Source organism: Caloenas nicobarica, chromosome 1, assembly GCF_036013445.1.
Source record: "Caloenas nicobarica isolate bCalNic1 chromosome 1, bCalNic1.hap1, whole genome shotgun sequence".
Lineage (NCBI taxonomy): Eukaryota > Metazoa > Chordata > Aves > Columbiformes > Columbidae > Caloenas > Caloenas nicobarica.
Window position 1 is genome coordinate 67,847,297 of NC_088245.1, and position 19,653 is coordinate 67,866,949.

Sequence of the window (19,653 nt, forward strand, 5' to 3'; positions counted from 1 at the left end):
TCCTTTCCCGTGCCGTAGCGGCCGTTCCGTTCCGGGCGTTCCTCCCGTCTTTCCCTTTCTCCTCCCCGAGCGGGAACTCCGAAGTGCCGCTGGAAGACGGAGACGGCCCCCTCAGCCCAGGTACTGCGGCCAGCGGTCGCAGGGCCGGCCGGGCGGGAAGCGGCCCCTTCCCCTCTCCCGGTGGCGGCGGGGCCGTAGCCGGGAGCAGACCCGGCCCCTCCCGCGGACCCACCCGGTGGGCGCAGCGCGCGCGCGAGGGGCGGGGCCTTCCTCAGGGACCCGCGCGCCGGGGGATAACGGTCGGCGGCGCCGGGGTGGGGCCGCCTGCCCGACTCTTCTCGGGTGCCCCGGTACGGCGGCTGGTCTCCTGCCGCCTCCCCCGCGGGTGCTCCCCAGCTCCCCCGGTGGCGGGGCGCCGGGTCCTCTGGCCGCGGAGCTGCGGCGTGTGGAGCCCCGGCCGAATGAACGGGAGGCGGCTGGGGCTGCGGGACGCGGCGCGGCTCTCCTCGGGTAACAGAATCACAGAATGTTAGCGATTGGAAGGGACCTCGAAAGATCTAGTCCAACCCCCCCGCCGGAGCAGGAACACCCAGGTGAGGTTACACAGGAAGGCGTCCAGGCGGGTTTTGAATGTCTCCAGAGAAGGAGACTCCACAACCTCCCTGGGCAGCCTGTTCCAGTGCTCCGTCACCCTCACTGTGAAAAAGTTTCTTCTCATATTTAAGTGGAATCTCCTGTGTACCCATTGCCCCATGTCCTACCATTAGTTGTTACTGAGAAGAGCCTGGCTCCATCATTGTGACACTCACCCTTTACATATTTATAAACATTAATGAGTAACAGACCCCTCTGTGCCCGCGGGGGTGCAGAGGCTGGCACCCGCACCGTGGGCAAACTTGGGTTTCCCCGGCAAATGCTCCTTCCAGCATGCTGTGCCTGAGCCTTTGCCCAGGCAGACAGAGCAAATGACCTACTCAGAAATCCTTCTAGTTTGAGTTTTGGCGACTTCAGGTTGTAAGTAGCCAAACCCAACACTGACTTCCTTAGCCATATTCCCAGGCTCACTAAAGTGAGAGGTTATACTAAATTGTATAGATCTGTAAGACTACTCAAGGATGACACAGTTACTGACATGTAACTCTCCTGTGAGGACAGGCTGAGACAGTTGGGGTTGTTCAAGCTGGAGAAGACAAGGCTCCAGGGAGACTTTATTGCAGCCTTTCAGTGCTTAAAAAGGGCCTATAAGAAAGATGGGGACAGACTTTTTATCAGGGCTAGTTGTGATAGGACAAGGGGTAATGGTTTTAAACTAAAGGAGGAGAGATTCAGGTTAGACATAAGGAAGAAATTTTTTACAATGAGGATGGTAAAACCCTGGCCCAGGTTGCCCAGAGAGGTGATAGATGCCCCATCCCTGGAGACATTCAAGGCCAGGCTGGACGGGGCTCTGAGCAGCCTGATCTAGTTGAAAACGTCCCTGCTCATGGCAAGGGGGGTTGGACTAAATGACCTTTGAAGGTCCCTTCCAACCAAAACTATTCTGTGATTCTATGTAAATCGTTGTAATTTCAATTAATATCTTGTTGCAATAAATACAGTAATTCATACCTTTCACAATAGCTGACATATATAGAGGTCCCGATAGCCTGAACTTGCTTTTCATCCGTAGAAGCACAGAATCCATTTAAAATTGTTTTTCTGAAAAATAATATAGTGCATGTAAATCCACACTATTCAACATACAAGCCCTTCTGTCAAGCCTAAAGCATACCAAAAAGGGACACTTTATATTACTGTCTAAGGAGGAAGAAGGATGAAAATAGATACAGGCTTGCCCGTACCTGAAGTTTTCTGTCAATTTCAAACATAAATGATTTTCCATTTAAAAATAAATAGTGTCAACCTGGGGCAAAACAGAAAAATAGAGAGCTTTAGATTTTTCTGGTAATGTATAATAGTGTGTCAGGTTAATATGGCCTTGCTGCCAGAAGTGTCATCTGTGCCTGTAAGCACAATGCTTTTTATGATATGCAGTTTGACAGATCTCCCACAGCTCTTACAGAATTCGGGTGGTTTAGATTCCAGCCTGGATTAATTTCTTGTCTAGTAACTGCATTTGGCAAAACTACAGGCTTTCTACAGTTACAATTGGACAGGTGGCTTTTCCCTTTAAGTGCCAAACCATTACTCGAGTTAAAAAGCCTGCTCGCTTTTCCTTGCAATGACTAAAGTGGCTCATACATAAATGATGTGGTTATAAATCAGTCTGATAGGCTTTTAGAAACAAGTACTCACATAAATAATTTACAATATTTGAGTAATATTTCTGCCGGTTCTGGTCTCCAGAACAAGCTCTTTTCCTTTTATTCTGTCTGTAAATGTGAAACTAGTTGTTCAAGGGTGCGTTGTTCACTTTTTGTTTTTTTATCTGTGAGGTGTTACTGTTTCACAGCTGGGAAAGAGCTCATTTGCCAGACAAGTTGTTTCTCTTTTTCCTTCAGTTCTACCCCTTGGTGCAATAAAACAGAACACCTCTTACTACAAACCTTTCTCATTTTTGTTATGGGGATTTTTTTTTTTATAACATCATTGAAAGATTATTTGTGAAGGAGTACTGGTTAATACCTTTAATGAAACATTTTCTATACAGAATGCAATGAAATGAAGTAATCTGAGAAATTAAGTAGTAATTATACTCTTAGAAGCAAATTATTTCAGATTTAGCGTTGTTTGGAGTAATCTGTTTCATGAGGTGCTATTGATGCATTTTTAGCTAATGAGATTTTGTAGCCCCTTTGTAAGGCAAAAGTGACAATGGGTGCTGAATTTTAAAACAGTGAACAAAATTGTGTAGGAGAGGTGTAATTTACACATAACTGCTATAAAGGAACATGTTTGGAGGAGTAACCAGCAGAATTGCAGTATAAAAGACAGCAACATATGCATCAAACTATCCAATTTGGAATGAAGTTAGATGTGTAATTGCTGGGGAAGTAGGGTCCTAAAACCATCCTCAATACGTATATTGCTGTTTGATGAATTTGTGACAACTGTATAAAGGCTGTTATGACAGGAAACTCAGCATAATGAGTAAGGAGATGAGTTTCTCATTCTGTGTTTCAAAAATGCAGGGATTGACCAGGTAGGCTTGGTTTCAGATGTTGGAGGTGTTCAAATATTCTTAAATAGAAACACTCCCCCACAAGTGCACTATGTTATTCTGCTAAGCTTGTGTAAAGATAAGGAAAAAGAGCTTTATACTGTGTTCAATTAAGTGTTAATTAGTAAAAAGTGTAACCATAATTAGTGGGTTTTATTTTGTGCAGGAAGGGTATCATCACCTTAGATCAGGGACATCAAACTCATTTTCACCGGGGGCCACATCAGCCTCGTGGTTGCTGTCAAAGGGCCAAATGTTATTTTAGGACTGTGTAAATGTAGGAGTATTTACATTTCTACAGTCCTAAAATGACATTCAGCCCTTTGAAGGCAACCACGAGGCTGATGTGGCCCCCAGTGAAAATGAGTTCGACACCCCTGTCCTAGACATACCAAAAGCAAACATAGTACTGCCTGATAAATCTGAGGGTTAAGTTTTGCTTTTGGAGCCACATATATAGATACCACTGAAATAAGTGGGACTGTTTGAACGTATGTCAAATCTGACACGTGCCATAACTGAGGAGAAATTGTTATAGTGCTGTTTGTGTGCCTTGAAAGCAAATATATTTAAACTACTGTAGATAACCTCAACTTTCTATATTACAGGTTTTTATTCTCCTGCTACAGAAAGTGGCCTGAATCAATACCGGTAAGATGTATCGGTGTGGTATGGGCAAGCATCAGTGGCCACCTTTAGTCCATGATAGTTATCTAGTTTCCTGACCTCCCCATGCATTTCATTGTTTAACCTATAAAACACTGAATATCTTTTTGTTCTGTTGAAGTTAACAGAACGTTACCTCACTTTTCTCAAGTCATCAAGGTTGTTTGCCTAGAGATATTATCAGGTGTCAAAACTGAAGGGTTATATTGTATGCAATTTTCTCACATTGATTTCGTAATCTGGCTTCCACTCTTTTAAAACTGTGGTACAGGACAGACCTGCCTTGATTAAGAACATCTGCCCCATTATACTTAAAAAATGTACACCTCAGCTCAGTGTTAGGTAAAACAGCCTTTGCATAACAGGTTAATCAACTTATAAAATAGTTCAGAGTTCCCAGATGAGAGAATATGCTGCAGAAATATAAAACTTTTAAAGTTTTTTATATGTTTTGTTAGAGCAATATGAACCTTAGGTTAAATATGTGGTATTATCTTTAGTGCTTACTAAATCACTCGTTGCTACATGCATAGCTGCTTGCTCTTGATGGGCTCAGTGAAATTGCATTTATCGAAAGAATGTTAAAGATTTTTACTCAGAAAACCAAAGCTTCAATATGAAAGAAACTTAAAATAGAGAAGGATGAGGTTGAATGAAAAGCCCTCCAAAAGTTCACAGTCTATGCTAAATTCATATCTTATAGATGATGGCGTGATGCTACAATTAATTTATTGAAACATCCATCTTCTAGCTGAGGGTTTCCCACGTTGTGGTACTTACACAATTCACGGTATTCAAACTATTTTGAAGTGATGCAAAACCGCCTCCTTCTACCTTATATGTGAAGAGAATTGAGAACTGACACTCCTAGCACGGGATTAAGGCACAGTGCAGGGTTCAAAAACCTAGTTTGTCAAGACAGAGGGGAACTGATAGGAAAAGAGGTGATTTAGCACCAAAATCTCTTTTTTTGGGTAATGGACAATAGGGTAGAAAGGTGTGTGAGAGGAGGTTTTCATTTAGAAAATTAGAAGATACACATACTGTCATGTAAGTTGAAGGTGTTGCTGCTGTAATTTGCAGTAGTAGTTGTACTTGAACAGATTAAATTCAGGCTTATCTGTTGTAGAAGATTAGTTTATTTCCTACACGGGAACTTGTGTACACACCCAGATTTTTCTCAGCAGCTGCTCTGTTCGCTACTGCCATACAAATAAATACCTACTTCTAGAGTGCTGTTGAAAATCAGTATTTCATATCTAGTTTCCAAAAAAAGCCATTTTTCTGATTGTGTACCTAATTTGTTCAAATTTTAAGCTTTTGTGTTAATGACATTTAAAAGAAAACAAAAAACAAAACCAACAACAACAAAAAAACAACATCAAAATATGGCAGCAGTAAAAGGTGTTAAGATTCTTTGCCTGTTCTAGTCTATCAAGGTAATGTTTTGGAGCACAGTGCAACACCTGTACCCTTGCGTGTGTTTTTTTTCCTCAACGATAAGAAAACTCTCTGAGAACATTAGCAGCTAAACTGAAAAGAATTCCCTGTAAATAATAAATAATGGTCACAGTCACAGAGGTAATAACTTGTAATTCTTAGGTGCCTTTAAACTGATGATAAATTGCTTTTATCATCCTGCATACAGAGCAAGTATATTTGAACTTTAATTTTTAGTATTTCAAGATGGATTGAAAGTGTGGCTGTTTTAACACCATTTTACAAGCCGGGCTGTCTCCTCGCACTGTCTTGGCCTTGGAGGGTGTTTGAGGCTCTTTTGTACTCTCATCAATAGCTTATCATCTGCTTCAGTATTAATGTTTCATGCGAGTTAAAATGTTGTAGGGATGGGGTGGTGAGGGAACAATATTCTCCTGAGCAATGGAAGCGCTTTGCCTTCCCTAGCTCCTGGCTCTGGTGTTGAGGTGGATTTATAACTCCGTTTGCAGAATTAACTTTTCTCTCTTCCAAACTCCTTCTCTAATCATTTTGAAATTGAAGTTCTGACAATTGCTTTGAGACACAAGGCTTTGCTGTGCTGCACTTCATGGGACTGACAAAAAAACAAACCACTTTGATCTCATAGGAAGTTTGGTTTAGACTAGGCTCATTACCGAAGCAAACTGTTCCTACAGGCAAAGCCTGAAACTAAACTGGTATCATCTGTCTCCTTCACATAAGCTGTAACACATAATTTGAATACAAAGCACTGACATGTTTTAAAACTGTTTATTGCAAAGAAGCACAGTGCTAGTGTTCTCTAGTGGCACCTGATCTGTTGGGTTAAAACCATATGATGTGAAGCTGTTTTCAGTGGAATCCCATATTTCCTCATTCTCATTTAGAGTAATGTACTGTATCTTCTTCAAAGCTTCATTAAAGGTGTATGTCTTTAGAGAATTTAGGCTGACATGGTGCACGCCATGCAAAAAAAGGATTTAATACTGGTTTCAGTTAAAGCAATTTGCTTCCAAATGCCATCCACCTATTGTGCATGAAGATTTGTGGCAAACTGGCAATAGGGTTATGTAAGCAAAGACACACATTTCATGCATTGTTTTTTCCCAAGGGCTTTATAATAATTAAGATCTGATTGAGGCTGCTTAGAGTGGGGAAAAAAGTGTAGTATTGTTCAGACTTTGATTCCTTCTGCCACTCACCACAGATGCTATTTTTTCCTCTATAATTGTCTCCCTCAGGATGCAATGGACTCTGGTTAGCATGGGCAGCAGCCTGCTTAAATCACAAGTGTATGTTCTAGTAATATTAATTTCTACATGTTCTCTTCCAAAATGAAATGTATTTACCACAAATTGCAGGAAACTTTTGATACATTCAAATGTATAAACACTGTACAATCATACAACTCTTTGACTGGAGATGAATAATTATAGCCAACAAAAATTAAAGAGAATTTTAGCTATATTATTATATAGCTAAATAATAATAATAATAATATATAAATAAAATTATATATATCTATATTTAATATTATATAATTTAGCATAATTACCAGTGCTCATATTTGCCCAGGAAACAGCTATTATCCTTTTTCTCAAAATTGTTTGCCAAGTTCTCAGGGAACTTTGGCTTCCTTGTTTAGGGACTAGAAAAACAACTTGTTTTAAAAAGTACTGGAGTACTGTAGAAAAACATAATACTAGCCAAGTTCTGACCAACTGTCAAATGACACTATCTACTGCGAATTTTAGACTTTCTCATATTGTTTTGACACCTCCAGCTGGCTTGTATGTGTATTGACTTGTATTTGTATTGCACAGACAGATCTTAGTGATAGACTCGCAGTTCAACTCTGCCTTTCTGCAAATACGATAGAGCAGGGGTGTCCAACTCACTTTCACCGAGGGGCCCACACCAGCCTCACGGTTGCCTTCAAAGGGCCGAATGCCATTTTAGGACCGTAGACACTTATACAGTCCTAAAATGGCATTCGGCCCTTTGAAGGCAACCGCGAGGCTGGTGTGGCCCCTCCGGTGAAAATGAGTTGGACAGCTCTGATATAGAAGATTGTCTCTGTGGGCTTAGACAGAAGTGCTGCTGCAGCTCCTTTGCACACAGGTCGTAGAAGCCCTGGGCAAGACCACTTTTCCTGGGGCAGTGGAGAGGTAACACCATACTGGGGAGTTGTTGGATGCTGGCTTGGAAAAGGGTGCCATCTACTGAATCATCGGTACAACTTCTTAAAATTCTTACAGGTTCTGTGTGCTTTTCAGCTCTGCATAGTTTATATAACACCATTGTAACACAAGACAGTATGACTAAGGTCACAACAGTAATCTAAAATGAAGACTGACAAGTCAGGCTATAGACAAATAAAATTTTAGAAAGTTGCCTCTGCTTTTTATCAGTCAAAGTATTAATGCATCTTGAAAGTGATCTAGGAAGACGGCGCTGAAGAATCTGAAAGAGGGAAGTATTTTGGTTTTCCTTACCTAGAATGGTACCATGCATTCACATTTAGAATAGAACAGAATTATAGAATCATTTTGGTTGGAAGAGACCCTTAAAATCATTGAGTCCAGCCGTAACCTAATTCTAGCACTAAACCATGTCCTTAAATGCCACATCTACACATTCTTTTAAACACCTCCAGGGATGGTGAGTCCACCACTTCTCTGGGCAGCCTGTTCCAATGCTTGATAATCCTTTCTGTGAGGAGATTTTTCCTGTTATCCAATCTGAACCTTCCCTGGCACAACTTGAGACCATTTCTGCTTGTCCTATCTGAAAGGAAAAAAAAAAAAACCAGATATAATTTGTAAGCAGTTTAGAATAAAGACTCAAGACATTAGATTTTGTTCTTGTCTGTGATCTTATGCTGGATCCAGAGGCTGTTGAATTATATTTGTTTTACTTGCAAGGATAGTTTATTTGTTCTTTAAATAAAAGAATTGTTTCACTGGTTTAATTTAATTTAGGCTCACCCTTGTTTGTTTTATGGATGGAAGACTGGAACAGTGCCTCTGCTTCTAGGATGAAACCAGCCATTTCTGCCTAAATAGTGCAATGTATTTAAGACTAAAAGTTTTGATGGTTCTTAAACAACATCAGAAAACAAATTTCCAGTTGGGGCTGCAGCACTTCCGTGGAGTGGGAAGTATAATACTGTGACGTCCAACATATTTATTACAGAATATTGTTGTTCTCACTGTGGAGCGGACTTCAACAGATTTTTGGCTTGTCTTCATACAGACTGTTGGTTCTTTTGTCTTCAGTGTTTGTATTTTCTCTTCTCTTTAGGGATGCCTGAAAGTCAAGGGAAAGACAGCGAAAGCCACATCAGCAGCACCAGTTCCAGCACTAGCGGTTCTGCTGCTTGCTTCGGACAGGTCAGTTCCTTTTGCCTGAGAGGGAAATAGAAGTTTTATGCTTGTACTTTTGGAAATCTGCTCTGCATATTTACTCTTGTTAAAGTTGGATACAGTAAGGCTGGAGACACATCCATTACTTGAGCTATCCTATACCTAATTGTACATTACATTTTCCTCCATGAGATAGCCTGGGCATGCCTTGAGTTATAATAAATTGCTCTAGATTCTTCATAAAAGGTTTTTGATTTTGTTCCTTAAAAATGGGATTCATTTAATTCTCTTATTCCCAGATGACTGGGATCATGCTTACACACATTCTCAATACTGGTTCAGAAAAGTCAGCTACTCTCAGCTATTAAGGAATAATTTTAAAAAAATTAAAATAATTTGGGAAAAAGAAAGAGTATTTGGACTGAACAGACCTTTTGGTGGTGAATTCTCTTCTCCATGATAGACATTTATACATAGTTCCTGAATATGGCATAGGCATGTGCACTCTCCCTTTTTCCTTATGCCTTTTGGTTACAGGCTTGCATTTTTGTGTCAGAAAAAGACCAACTTATTCCTTGAAGTTTAAATAGAGCCAAATACAAATTAGAGAGATTTCACAGACATTGGAACTTACATGGTACACACTGCATTCTGTGTTCTGCTGAATGATAGGACAGCCAATACATGCATACACCACACTTATGATTTAGGTGATAAAATATTTGTTCCGTTCTTCATCAGAGCATAGCGACACAAGCTTTTTAGTGCTTGAACCCTTAAATATGCATTTAGGCTTCTCCAACCTCTACAGATTTTAAATTCTGTTTCTACTAAGACAAGGAGCAAAAGTTACAACATTCAGTGATGCTGGAGTTATCCAAAGGACCTTCCCTGCACGAGGGGAATTCCTATTTTGACTGCTTCCCTGAGCTGCTGTCTTCTCTGTCTTGATGGCATATGGTAGTAGAGTAAGGTTGGGGTTTTTAAGTACACTTCTCTTGTTGGTCACAAAGATACAATATTTTATTTTTGAGGGGTAAAATACAAGCTTATATGTGTGTGTTCCTGGCAGCTTTGACTAGAGTTATGACTGCATTAAGATTTCAATAGGTTACTAATAGTCCTGGCTCATCTTGGTTTTTCTAATGTAAGTGATGGTTAGGGGAAATGAAAAATAATTGCTACAGCTCAATAATTAATGCTCGTATACATATACTTCAAGAGTAAGAGAAAAAAACAATTTAGTGCACAAATGTAATGCGCACACACACACCCCTGAGGTCTTTTCCTTGTCCGTTACATCCTGATTCTGAAAATGCATCATACACCTCTTGGAAGGACTGTATGTGGGAAAATGGGATAAACAAGCAGTATTAAGAGAACAGGGGGAGCTAAAATAGGGAGAGTGAGAAGATTTATCTTACCTTGTTTTTGTCAAGTATCAATACACAGCAAGCGAATACCAAGCTATCCAGCATGCTCTTCGTCAGAGATTGGGTCCAGAATATATCAGCAGTCGGCAAGCTGGAGGAGGACAAAAGGTATGAGAAAACATGCATAGATGTTTCAACTCAGATTTTTTTCTGGGATAAAAAAAGTTACAATAACACTTTTTTTTTTAAGTTAATTTCCCACTAGTAGTTTAATATGGAGATATGAAAGCAAAGTCAGTGTAGCACAAATTCTGCCTTTTACTGAGCCACAAGTTCCTTTTACATTTTAAAAAATGAAAGACTTAACTTTTCAGCTAAAGTCACTGGGTTTGTTCAGCCTGGAGGAGACTGAGGGGAGACCTCATGGCAGCTACAGCTGCCATGGCAGCTACAGCAAGGGGAGGAAGAGGGGCAGGCACTGATCTCTTCTTTTTGGTGACCAGTGACAGAACCTGAGGGAATAGCGGGAAGATGTGCCAGGGGAGGTTTAGGTTGGACATTAGGAAAAGGTTCTTCCCCCAGAGGGTGGTGGAGCACTGGAAAAGGCTCCCCAGGGAGGTGTCACGGCCCCAAGCCTGACGGTGTTCGAGAAGAGACTGGACAAGCCCTCAGACACATGGTGTGAATTTTGGGGGTGTCCTATGTAGGGACAAGAGTTGGACTCCATGATCCTTGTGGGTCCCTTCCAACTCAGGGCATATTCTATGATTCAGTGCTTTGTCCTTTACACGGGAATACTCAACTATTTGTGGAACATTGGGACGTTTTTCTTATTTTTTTCCCAGAACTAGAATATATGAAACATTATATAACATCGGCTGCATTTTACCATCTTCAGTGCCCACTAGCTCTGCTTTCCCTCAATTAAATATTTTTTGTTGTCCGTCATGTTAACACCCTATCACAGTTGCTGGAAGAGGGTCAACCTAAAGCTGCACCATCATCCTTTTATTCACATTATCCGAACCCTGAACTTAGCTGGGTTTCCTCAGTGTAGGATGATGTGTGTAATCCCTCTTTAAAACAAAGCATGTGTAGATGCGTGCACATGTGTATGTATATTTAAGTATCTACGCTTTTCTTTTCAGGTCTGTTACATTGAGGGTCACAAAGTGATCAGTCTGGCCAATGAGATGTTTGGCTTCAATGGCTGGGCTCATTCAGTCACTCAGCAGAATGTTGGTAAGTATCTCTTGAGGGTAAAGTCTTTCCTCTTGTTTCACTGTGAGGCCCTGAAGGAAAAGCCTCTCAGGTAAGGACCAGGGTATCAATCCTAGAATTTGATCAAAGAACATGGGGAGAGGCACGTGGAATTTCCAGGTGTCTTAGCTTTTGATAAGAATGGGAGAAATTGAATTATGAAGGACCTTCTGTTTTCTTTTTAGATCTTGCACTGGAATATGTCATAGTCATTCCTCTAAGTGTGTTGGCGATTATTCTTGAGCTATTCTAATAAAAGTTTTCTGCTCTCTGTGGGAACACTCAGTGACTACAGTCAAGAGTAATTACAATTAAACTATTTAGCACCCAGCAGCCCTGGCACAACTTTCGTACTCAAGTTAATATTCTCAGTTAATATTCCCCTAATCTTTAGGGACCCATCTTTTTCTGCAGATTCTTCTTCTAGCCAATACCTAGTTCTGAGATTTTTTTACAGTAGAAAGCTTTGGAAAAATTCTTCTTCAAGAAAATAGTATTCAGGTGATCTTAAAGCTTCCATATTGATTGCTGCAGATCTGCTATGCTTAGACTGAACATTGGTTGTTGAAGTATATCAACAAAGCGGCATAAATGTACCTCCTTCCTTCCCCCCCACCTTCAGAAATCTTTTCTTGCCTCAGGCTGGTAGATTCTAGACATAAAACAAGTTACTTCATTGATTTCCATCTATTCTGTACCACTTCTTTTTCCCCCCTTTTCAGTCAAGAAAGGACTGACATCCTTCAAACGTCTATCTTCTTTTCAAATAATGCCATAACAAGTCATTTCTTAGCAATTGGGAGACAGAGGATTCTGCTATGTTTGGTTTTAAATTCCTGGGTAGAAAAAGAGCTTGCACCTCTGGCAGGTTAACAAAACAATCAAACTAATAAACCAGATGAGTACAGAAGAACTTTTGGACCCCAGAATACAGTTACTTGAACTTCAAAGCATTTCATTTCAGACATATGTGACGTCAGACTTGCAAGACTGGCAGCTAGAGTGCCCTATGTATATTATATAGCATTGCTTTTGCTGTAAAATAAGGTAGATTAGAGCTTCTGGATTGGGAGTTGTGTTGCAACCTGTTAAGCTTTAGGCAGTCTGTCCTTTATAAAACATTGTGCAAAATTTCACAAACCAGAAACTTCTAGTATATAATAGGAAAGAAACTACTTTAATAGAAAACAGTTTGTTTTTCCATTACTGTTTTTGTAAATTGACACTTCAAATCTTTCCTTCCAGCTGAAAAAAAATATTATGCTTTGAAAATTTAGGATATGTAGCTGAATGAGAAGTAACATTTACAACTCTTCCTTCTTTCATATGTTTAAGTTTATACATGTAGTAGCAGGTTGGGAGTGTTTGGCAGGTCTAGCCACTAATAACCAGAAAGTATCACTTATCATGCCCAGAGCATATATGCAAGTCAGCATTCTCAAACTACAGTTCATATTTTTTAAGTCATGCTCCATTTTGTAGAAGATGATATGGCATCTTGGGCATATTCAGCAAGTATAGTCCAGGTTTCTGAATATCCTCAAAGGACAAAATAAGATCTAAATGTGGCTCAGAAGTTTTTTGTATTATTTATGGTGTTACTTTTCCCTCCCCCAGACTTTGTTGACCTCAACAATGGCAGGTTCTACGTGGGAGTCTGTGCATTTGTGAAAGTTCAGCTTAAGGTAAGTGGATTTCTGTGTTTGCTCTGTCTATAGTTGAGCAGTTGCCCAAAGCTGTGGATGAAAGTTCATGCATAAGGTCAGACTGTGTTTCTCGAGTACTGTGTTACACCAGAGAACCTAGTGGTGTCCAAAACATTGACCTTGCTATAGAACAACCAGCTAAGAGCAAGTAATCAGGCTTAGGAGAGTACAGTATCTAACAAGAAGTGCTTACCCATATGCTTACTACTTTTAAAACTTCCCTGCAGGATGGCTCATACCATGAAGACGTGGGGTATGGGGTCAGTGAAGGTCTAAAGTCTAAGGCCTTGTCCCTAGAAAAGGCACGAAAGGAGGCAGTGACAGATGGACTGAAGAGGGCACTCAAGTAAGTGAAGATCAGCACTTGTGCGTTTTCAGAAGTGAAGTGAGAATTGTTATTTTCAGTCACAGCGAGCTCTCTTGTTTCTCAGGTGCTTTGGGAACGCTCTTGGGAACTGCATCCTGGACAAAGACTACCTACGAGCTGTGAATAAGCTTCCGCGTCAGGTACAGCACGTGGGCTGTTAGAGCAGAGACTCCTAGATATGTCTGCTGCTCCTGACCCTTCAAATGAAAAGGATTATAAATAATGGTATCAATGCATCTCACCCCTGAATGTTCCCAGCCGTGAGACCAATAGCCTTTGCCTGCTAGTTTGTGTGAACTGTTCGTTACAGAGTTCTTCCCCGAGATTTTACCACAACTACTCTAAATTTTGACTGTTTGCAGCAGGGTTACTATGGTGAAGAAACAGCACCCTGCTCAAGATCTCACGTGACATTTATGGCCATGTTGTCCAAGTCCCTCTGTTCAGTGCTAGTAACATGTAAATCTATGTTCACAGCAGATTAAATGTTAGCACAGAAAGCCCTAAACTGTTCAAACTAGCTCAGTCTAGGTACCATTTTCTCCATGTGCTGCAGTCTTAAGACTGTTTAGGCTTTGTCAGTCGTAGCAACTTAGTTCATCGCTCTCATCTGGCCATGCCTGCTTTAAATGTGCATCAGCAATGGTACCAGTGTCAAGTCATATATTCATCACAGCGGTGAAATGGAAGTCCTTGGGAGAACAGAGTCTGTCAAGGCTGCATGCACGTTCTTTCCTGTGTACTTTTGCCCTCTATAAGGCAAAAGCCAGCACAGATCTCTCAGTTTCTTCTCGTTGTCAGTGGTAGCAAAATCCCATTTGCTATTACTAATTTTTTAAATCATACTTGACATATTCCTCTCATTACTGGACTTTTTCAGGAATAAAAAAAAAAAAGGATGAGAGAAAGCCGCATACAGTGACACAATTGCCAATTGCTGTAATAGGTCATAAAACCAGAAGCTGCGGGCAGAGCAGAGGAACAGTCAGACAGTACATCTATTATCTGTGTAACCTACCCTAAAGCAGGTACAGCTCCTCTGGGTGTTCCTGCAAAATCAGGACTATTTCATTTAGTCCTGAAGTCTCTCAAGCTGACAGCCTATATGTCAACCAGTGGGCAGCAGGAAAAAGGAGCTTTCTTTAGACTTTAGAGAGCTCTGGTAGAAAATAGGAAGTTCTTCCATGAGAAAGGCTTCCTCCTTCAAATAATTTTTTTTAATATGCCTGGCCCAGGATATCGTAGAAACAATACCAGGTTGGTGACATACCAAAGCTGCTTGTTGTGATTGGACCTTTCACTTAATTTTAAGCCAAATCCATACAGTAGTGATGTCAGTACATGCAGTGATAGTTGCTTTGTCCTTCAACTAACCCGTATTCAAACTCTACCAGGCCCTAATACACATCACAGCTAGATGGAAAATAAACTCAGCGTGGTCCCTGTGACAAAATTTACAGTCCTCCTGTATTTCACCCTGTCACGGTTTACTGCAGGGTGACAATAAACCGTGGCAGATGCTCTCTGTTAACCCTCTCCCCTGCCGCCCCAACCCTCCCCACCAAGGAAAGGACCCACAGCAGCTTTTTAGCTGTTGCCAGTCACTTCAAAGCTTTTGCACAGAACAGCAAAACAGGTAGCACTGTTTTGTTTTGCTACATGAGTGTACAAATAGCCCTGCAAATGTCCTCTTCTTGACTTCAAAAATCTGTTGGTACCTGAATATTGCAACTGAATTAGGACAGCAGGATGTACCTGACTTGGCTACTGGAGGATGAGGAATAACATTAGGACGATCTGCACTCCAATTAATTTGTTTTAAGTAGCTGATACAATACTACTGGCTCTTGAATGTATGAAGAATTAGCATGTACAGCTGATGTGTACTCAGACACTTTCCTTCCCATAATATGGTTCTTATCCTTACTGAACAGTAAGAAACGACGTTACATCTTGCTTTGCTTTTCACACTCCTTACCTCCTTAGCTTTCAGTGTACAAGGGAAGAGCTGCGGTTACTTTTACTCTGTGAAGCACTAGGTCAAAAAGTGAACCTTCTGAGGTAACCAACACCATGGAGAAACGCCTCTTGTGGAGGTCTTTGGTCTAGACAGACACAAGAAATTGTGACGCACATCTTCATCAGTGATAACCACACTTTAACCCCATTCTTTTACAATTTATAAGTATGCTGTGATGTACCAGAGCGGTTTTCATAGTATTGGAGTTGTCGTGGCTATTACTGAGGTTGCACCTCAGGAACTGACATTAATCTTGTTAGCTCCTGAGGTGTACCAGCTGGGAGCAGGAGGCTCCTAGGCAGTCCCCTGCCTTGCTCATTGGGGAAAAAGTAAGCTTTTTACAACTGCTGAGCCATGGAGTTTCATAGTAAAGTTGCCTTCATTATAACTAGGATTTGCCCAACTCTGCTAGTCAGGCTAGAGCTATGAGGCCGTTTTACCTGGCTTACTTAGCCTGTAGGAGCAGACGCAAGGTGACACCTTGCCAGGCAAAGGTGGCACAGATCTCTGCTTTGCCAGGGTCGTTGTCTGTTAGTGGCATTGCCACAAATTGGTAAAATCACAGAGCCAAACCATCCCATCTTTAATAAAAAGAGAATGGTGCACCTTCCTTGGTGACCTTATGATTGCAGAGCTGTGTGAAGGTCTGCCATGTCCTTTAACACAAGCACAAAAATGGAACAGGCAAAACAGACTCGGCAACAGACTTGTGAGACTGTCTGAGCAGCTGCAGAATTCTGCATCGATCCTCAGCATCTGTGCTCGTTTGCAGAGAGCGCAGTACGGGGAGACATGGGCTGTCTGCCCCGCAGCACTGAACTATTACACTATCACAAAGCTGCATGAATTCAGTGATTAACTAACTGAATGACTTTGTACCGAAAATGCATTTCAGTTTTCTAACTTGCCATTCCACTTAGAGCAAACAAACTAGATTTTTTTTTCAACAATACCATATAGAAAAAGCCTGTGCATACTTCATTAACTCAATGAAGGAAATTTCTGAATATGCTTTCTTTTTTTTTCTTTCCTTTACTAGACACCCCCTGAGTTAGATTTGGTCAAAGCTAAAAGAGAGGACTACGAGCCTGAAATCGAGAAAGCAAGATACAATAGCTGTTTGGAAAGGCAGAATGCAGGAGGGAGACAACACTGTGAGATGGCACCTACCTGTGAGCCTGGTCAGACAGAGGCTGCTGTAGTGATTATGGATCAGAAGCAGCCAAACAGTTCCAGGTGAGACTGCTATTAGAAATTGATTTTATAACCTATATTAGAAGTTACTGTACTTTTTAAAACACGTGGACAGCCCAATTTGGAAGATGCCGTAAAATGCAAGTCTAGTGGATTTTTCTTGCTATAATTATTTATGCATTTTTTTTCTTCATAAAAATGTCGTTGCTGAAATCCTGTTTAACTTCGTTCTTACTTGGGGCGAGGGGCAGAAGTACAGACTCCTTAGCTATTGAGTGCGATGCCACTTACCAGCGGAAATTGCGACAGAAGCAGCTACAGCAACAGTTTCGGGAACAAATGGAGAAAAAGCATCAGGTTCCAGTAGTTACTCCTGGCAGCAAACACGGTAAGACTTGGCATTAAAAATTGTCAGTTTTAAGGATAGCTACTGGCAGGTGTGTGTTACCCTCCACACAGGAGCCCGACCAGTTGCATTTCTGTTTGTACTGTTCTATCAGCACACCTGTGAGACCAGAGCAAGGAGGATCATTGTACTTTTTCCTCCCAATATTCTTGAAGTGGCAGGAACATCAGCTTTAAAACTGCATCATTAAAACCGCAACTTCCCAATGACCCCAAAACTCCATGCAGCACAGCGGCTGTTCTCAGTACCGTTAACACACTGCACCCGAGCTGAGGCCGCAGCACTTCCCTGAGGTGGTTGCAGGCACGTTGCATTAGCTACCGATACGTTGCTCTTTACTTATGGGGAAGCTGGGACAGCTATATGGTAGGCAGGAACTTGGGGATGGGGTAAACAGGCTAAAAAACAGTTTAAAGCAGTGCAGTTGGTCTTATTGGCCATCATCAGGTACATAATCTCACCATTCCACATACTGCTACCAAAATATAACCAGCTTTCGGAAAAAAAGAAGGTACCTGGTGGCAGCTGCTGCTTATTTCAGACTCATGCTCTGTTAAAAAGGAGCAGAAGGGTTTTCTGTATTTCCAATATTAATCTTTTCTTCTGTTACCTCCATCCAGCCACATCCAATCCTCCTGTAAAGCACAGCACTCCGGCAGCAGAACAACAGCAGCTTGCAATAGAAGAGGAGTTTTTTGCAGGTCAGCCAAAAAGTGATAACAGCTTGTTAAATCATTAGCATTTAAATCAGCTCCTCAGAGCACAGCGTAAAGGTTCAAGTTCTGAAGAGCGTGAAATAATGGAAGTGTGAGTATGAGTCTGATGTTCGCAATACGAACCTTGCTCAAGTGGCAGAGTGATGTTATGTCCATCACTAGGAATGGTTGGATGCTGTGCTTTTCAGTAGACTTGTCACACCTCTTCAGTAAACCCTTTTCCTCAAGTGATATCACACAGAAACAGAACATGTGTGCGGGTGAGGGGTGTCTTAACATAACCGTGGCTGTTTGGGTCACACACCACAGTGCCTGGACATGGCTTAAGTCCAGAGCGCAAGGGGCAGTGCTGTTTCCCTGCTGTGCACTGACAGAAAAGGTGCTTTACAGCTTCACTTTTGTGGTGGCCACCACTTATAGGAAAAGAGCGGGCTGGTCCTGGAGTTACTGTAGTACAATAGCATCGTCTTTGTTTTGATCACCTTTGCGTTCATTCTAGATGATCCTGAACTTTGGGACATTTCCTTGGAGACCATTGACCTTAAGATAATGGGTCACAAAATGGCAGATCCAGCAGCTGGGCACCGGGCACCTGAAACACCCTGTGGACATCACCAAATGATGACTCGTAACAGGACACCTCACAGAATGAATTGCCACAAAGCTTCTGCTCGACTTGCACAACCGCAGCCGTCTCCTGCAATCGTGAGCAACAGCAGCTGTGCCAACCAGCATGGCCCAGGTATGTGTTACCAAAAAAATGACCAAGTTTTGTCTTAACAACAGCTCTTGCCTTTGAAAGAAGGACTGTTGAATTAGTAAATCAGAGTGGGAGAAACATTCCCTCTTTTCTTGGACCTGGCTGCAGATGCTGTGATAGTGAGCTAGGAGAACTCTCTGTTTTTTCCATCCAACTGTCCTATCAAGGAAGAACGAGAAAAATAATTGAGGAGCACTTTTAGAAGCAGGAAAAAAGGTTTAAGAAACTTCTGTTTCTCACTGTCTCCCTGTTTGGCAGAGTGCAGCCCCTACAGGAGAAGTCAAAGCTTGAAGAAAAGGAGGCTGGAACCTACGTAGGACACCTGGTGGTGCCATTACCTCCCCGCTGGATTACATCAGCAGACTGGAGTTGGCTGTTTGAATTATGTGAGGAAGTCTAATGCATTAATGGGTTTTCCTGTATGTTGTGGTGAAGCAACACAGAAAAGTGTAATATAGCCAACAAGAGCTTCATGTACTTTGAGGTTATTACATGTTTCAGATGCCTTTTCTTATAAACAAGCAAGCATTTGTGCTTCTGCAGCACTAGACTTGTGGCTGTACAAGCTGATGTTACACAAAATTTGCCTGAAATGGTAACAGAATTAATCTTTAAAATAAGATGCAATTTGTAGCATCTTTCTCCGTAGTGTTGCATTTCAGCACACAGAAAAGAGATTTTTCAGTAAAATGAGGAAAGGGGTGGGTAATGGTGAGATGACAAAGCCTACGAGCTGTGATCTTGTTCAGCACGGCTGAGGGTGCAAAGCAGCAGCAGCCCCTGCTGCGCAGCTCACCTGTTTGCGGCTGCGCAAACGGGGTCAGAGCCCGTTGTTCTTCCTCAGCTCGTTCCGCAGCCGTGTGGGATTCCCTGCAGTAGCAGCAGCGGCGCATTCAGCGGTGCCTGCGCCGCGGGGTCAGGAGTGCGCTGGGGCTGCTGCCAGGGAGCTGCACCTCAGGCAGGGTTTGCTCAGACCCTTTGTAAAATGAACGGGAGCCGCACTTTTGTTTTTAAACAAACTTTCAAGCCTTGTCAAGAAAAAAAATAAACATGGAATTTTGAAAAACAAACCACACTTGTAGCTGTTTGTGCCTCTATACCCTTCAAACCTTTATAACTCATTTCCTGTTTAACAAACTCAGAGAAGCAAACACATTCTGACCAGTTACGAGGAGGAAGCTCAAGAGGCTCCCACCACATCT

At 41.7% G+C, this 19,653-nt stretch overlaps 1 protein-coding gene across 3 annotated transcripts; it reads left to right on the plus strand.

Annotated features, from left to right (window-relative positions):
• Positions 1-64: 64 nt before the first annotated feature.
• RAD52 (RAD52 homolog, DNA repair protein) lies at positions 65-19,443 on the plus strand. Of its 3 annotated transcripts, none has more exons than XM_065652198.1 (13): positions 70-120; positions 3,769-3,811; positions 8,588-8,676; positions 10,089-10,190; positions 11,171-11,264; positions 12,900-12,967; positions 13,216-13,334; positions 13,420-13,495; positions 16,415-16,611; positions 16,815-16,957; positions 17,596-17,676; positions 18,191-18,433; positions 18,710-19,443. In XM_065652198.1, exons 3-13 carry the CDS (start codon positions 8,590-8,592, stop codon positions 18,766-18,768), a joined length of 1,269 nt encoding a protein of 422 aa, XP_065508270.1. In that variant the 5' UTR covers positions 70-120; positions 3,769-3,811; positions 8,588-8,589; the 3' UTR covers positions 18,769-19,443. The 3 variants fall into 3 exon arrangements, with proteins under 3 accessions (XP_065508281.1, XP_065508270.1, XP_065508289.1); XM_065652217.1 differs by having other exon boundaries at positions 16,821-16,957; XM_065652209.1 differs by lacking the exon at positions 3,769-3,811 and having other exon boundaries at positions 65-120.
• The last annotated feature ends 210 nt before the right edge of the window (positions 19,444-19,653 follow it).

What these genes read in the sequence shown, in the direction of transcription:
- RAD52 (XM_065652209.1), top strand. Translation starts at nt 8,590, where the DNA reads ATGCCTGAAAGTCAAGGGAAAGACAGCGAAAGCCACATCAGCAGCACC. An exon ending in CTGCTGCTTGCTTCGGACAG is followed by an intron (nt 8,677 to 10,088) that starts GTCAGTTCCTTT and finishes GTTTTTGTCAAG; the next exon opens with TATCAATACACAGCAAGCGA. An exon ending in TGCCAACCAGCATGGCCCAG is followed by an intron (nt 18,434 to 18,709) that starts GTATGTGTTACC and finishes CCTGTTTGGCAG; the next exon opens with AGTGCAGCCCCTACAGGAGA.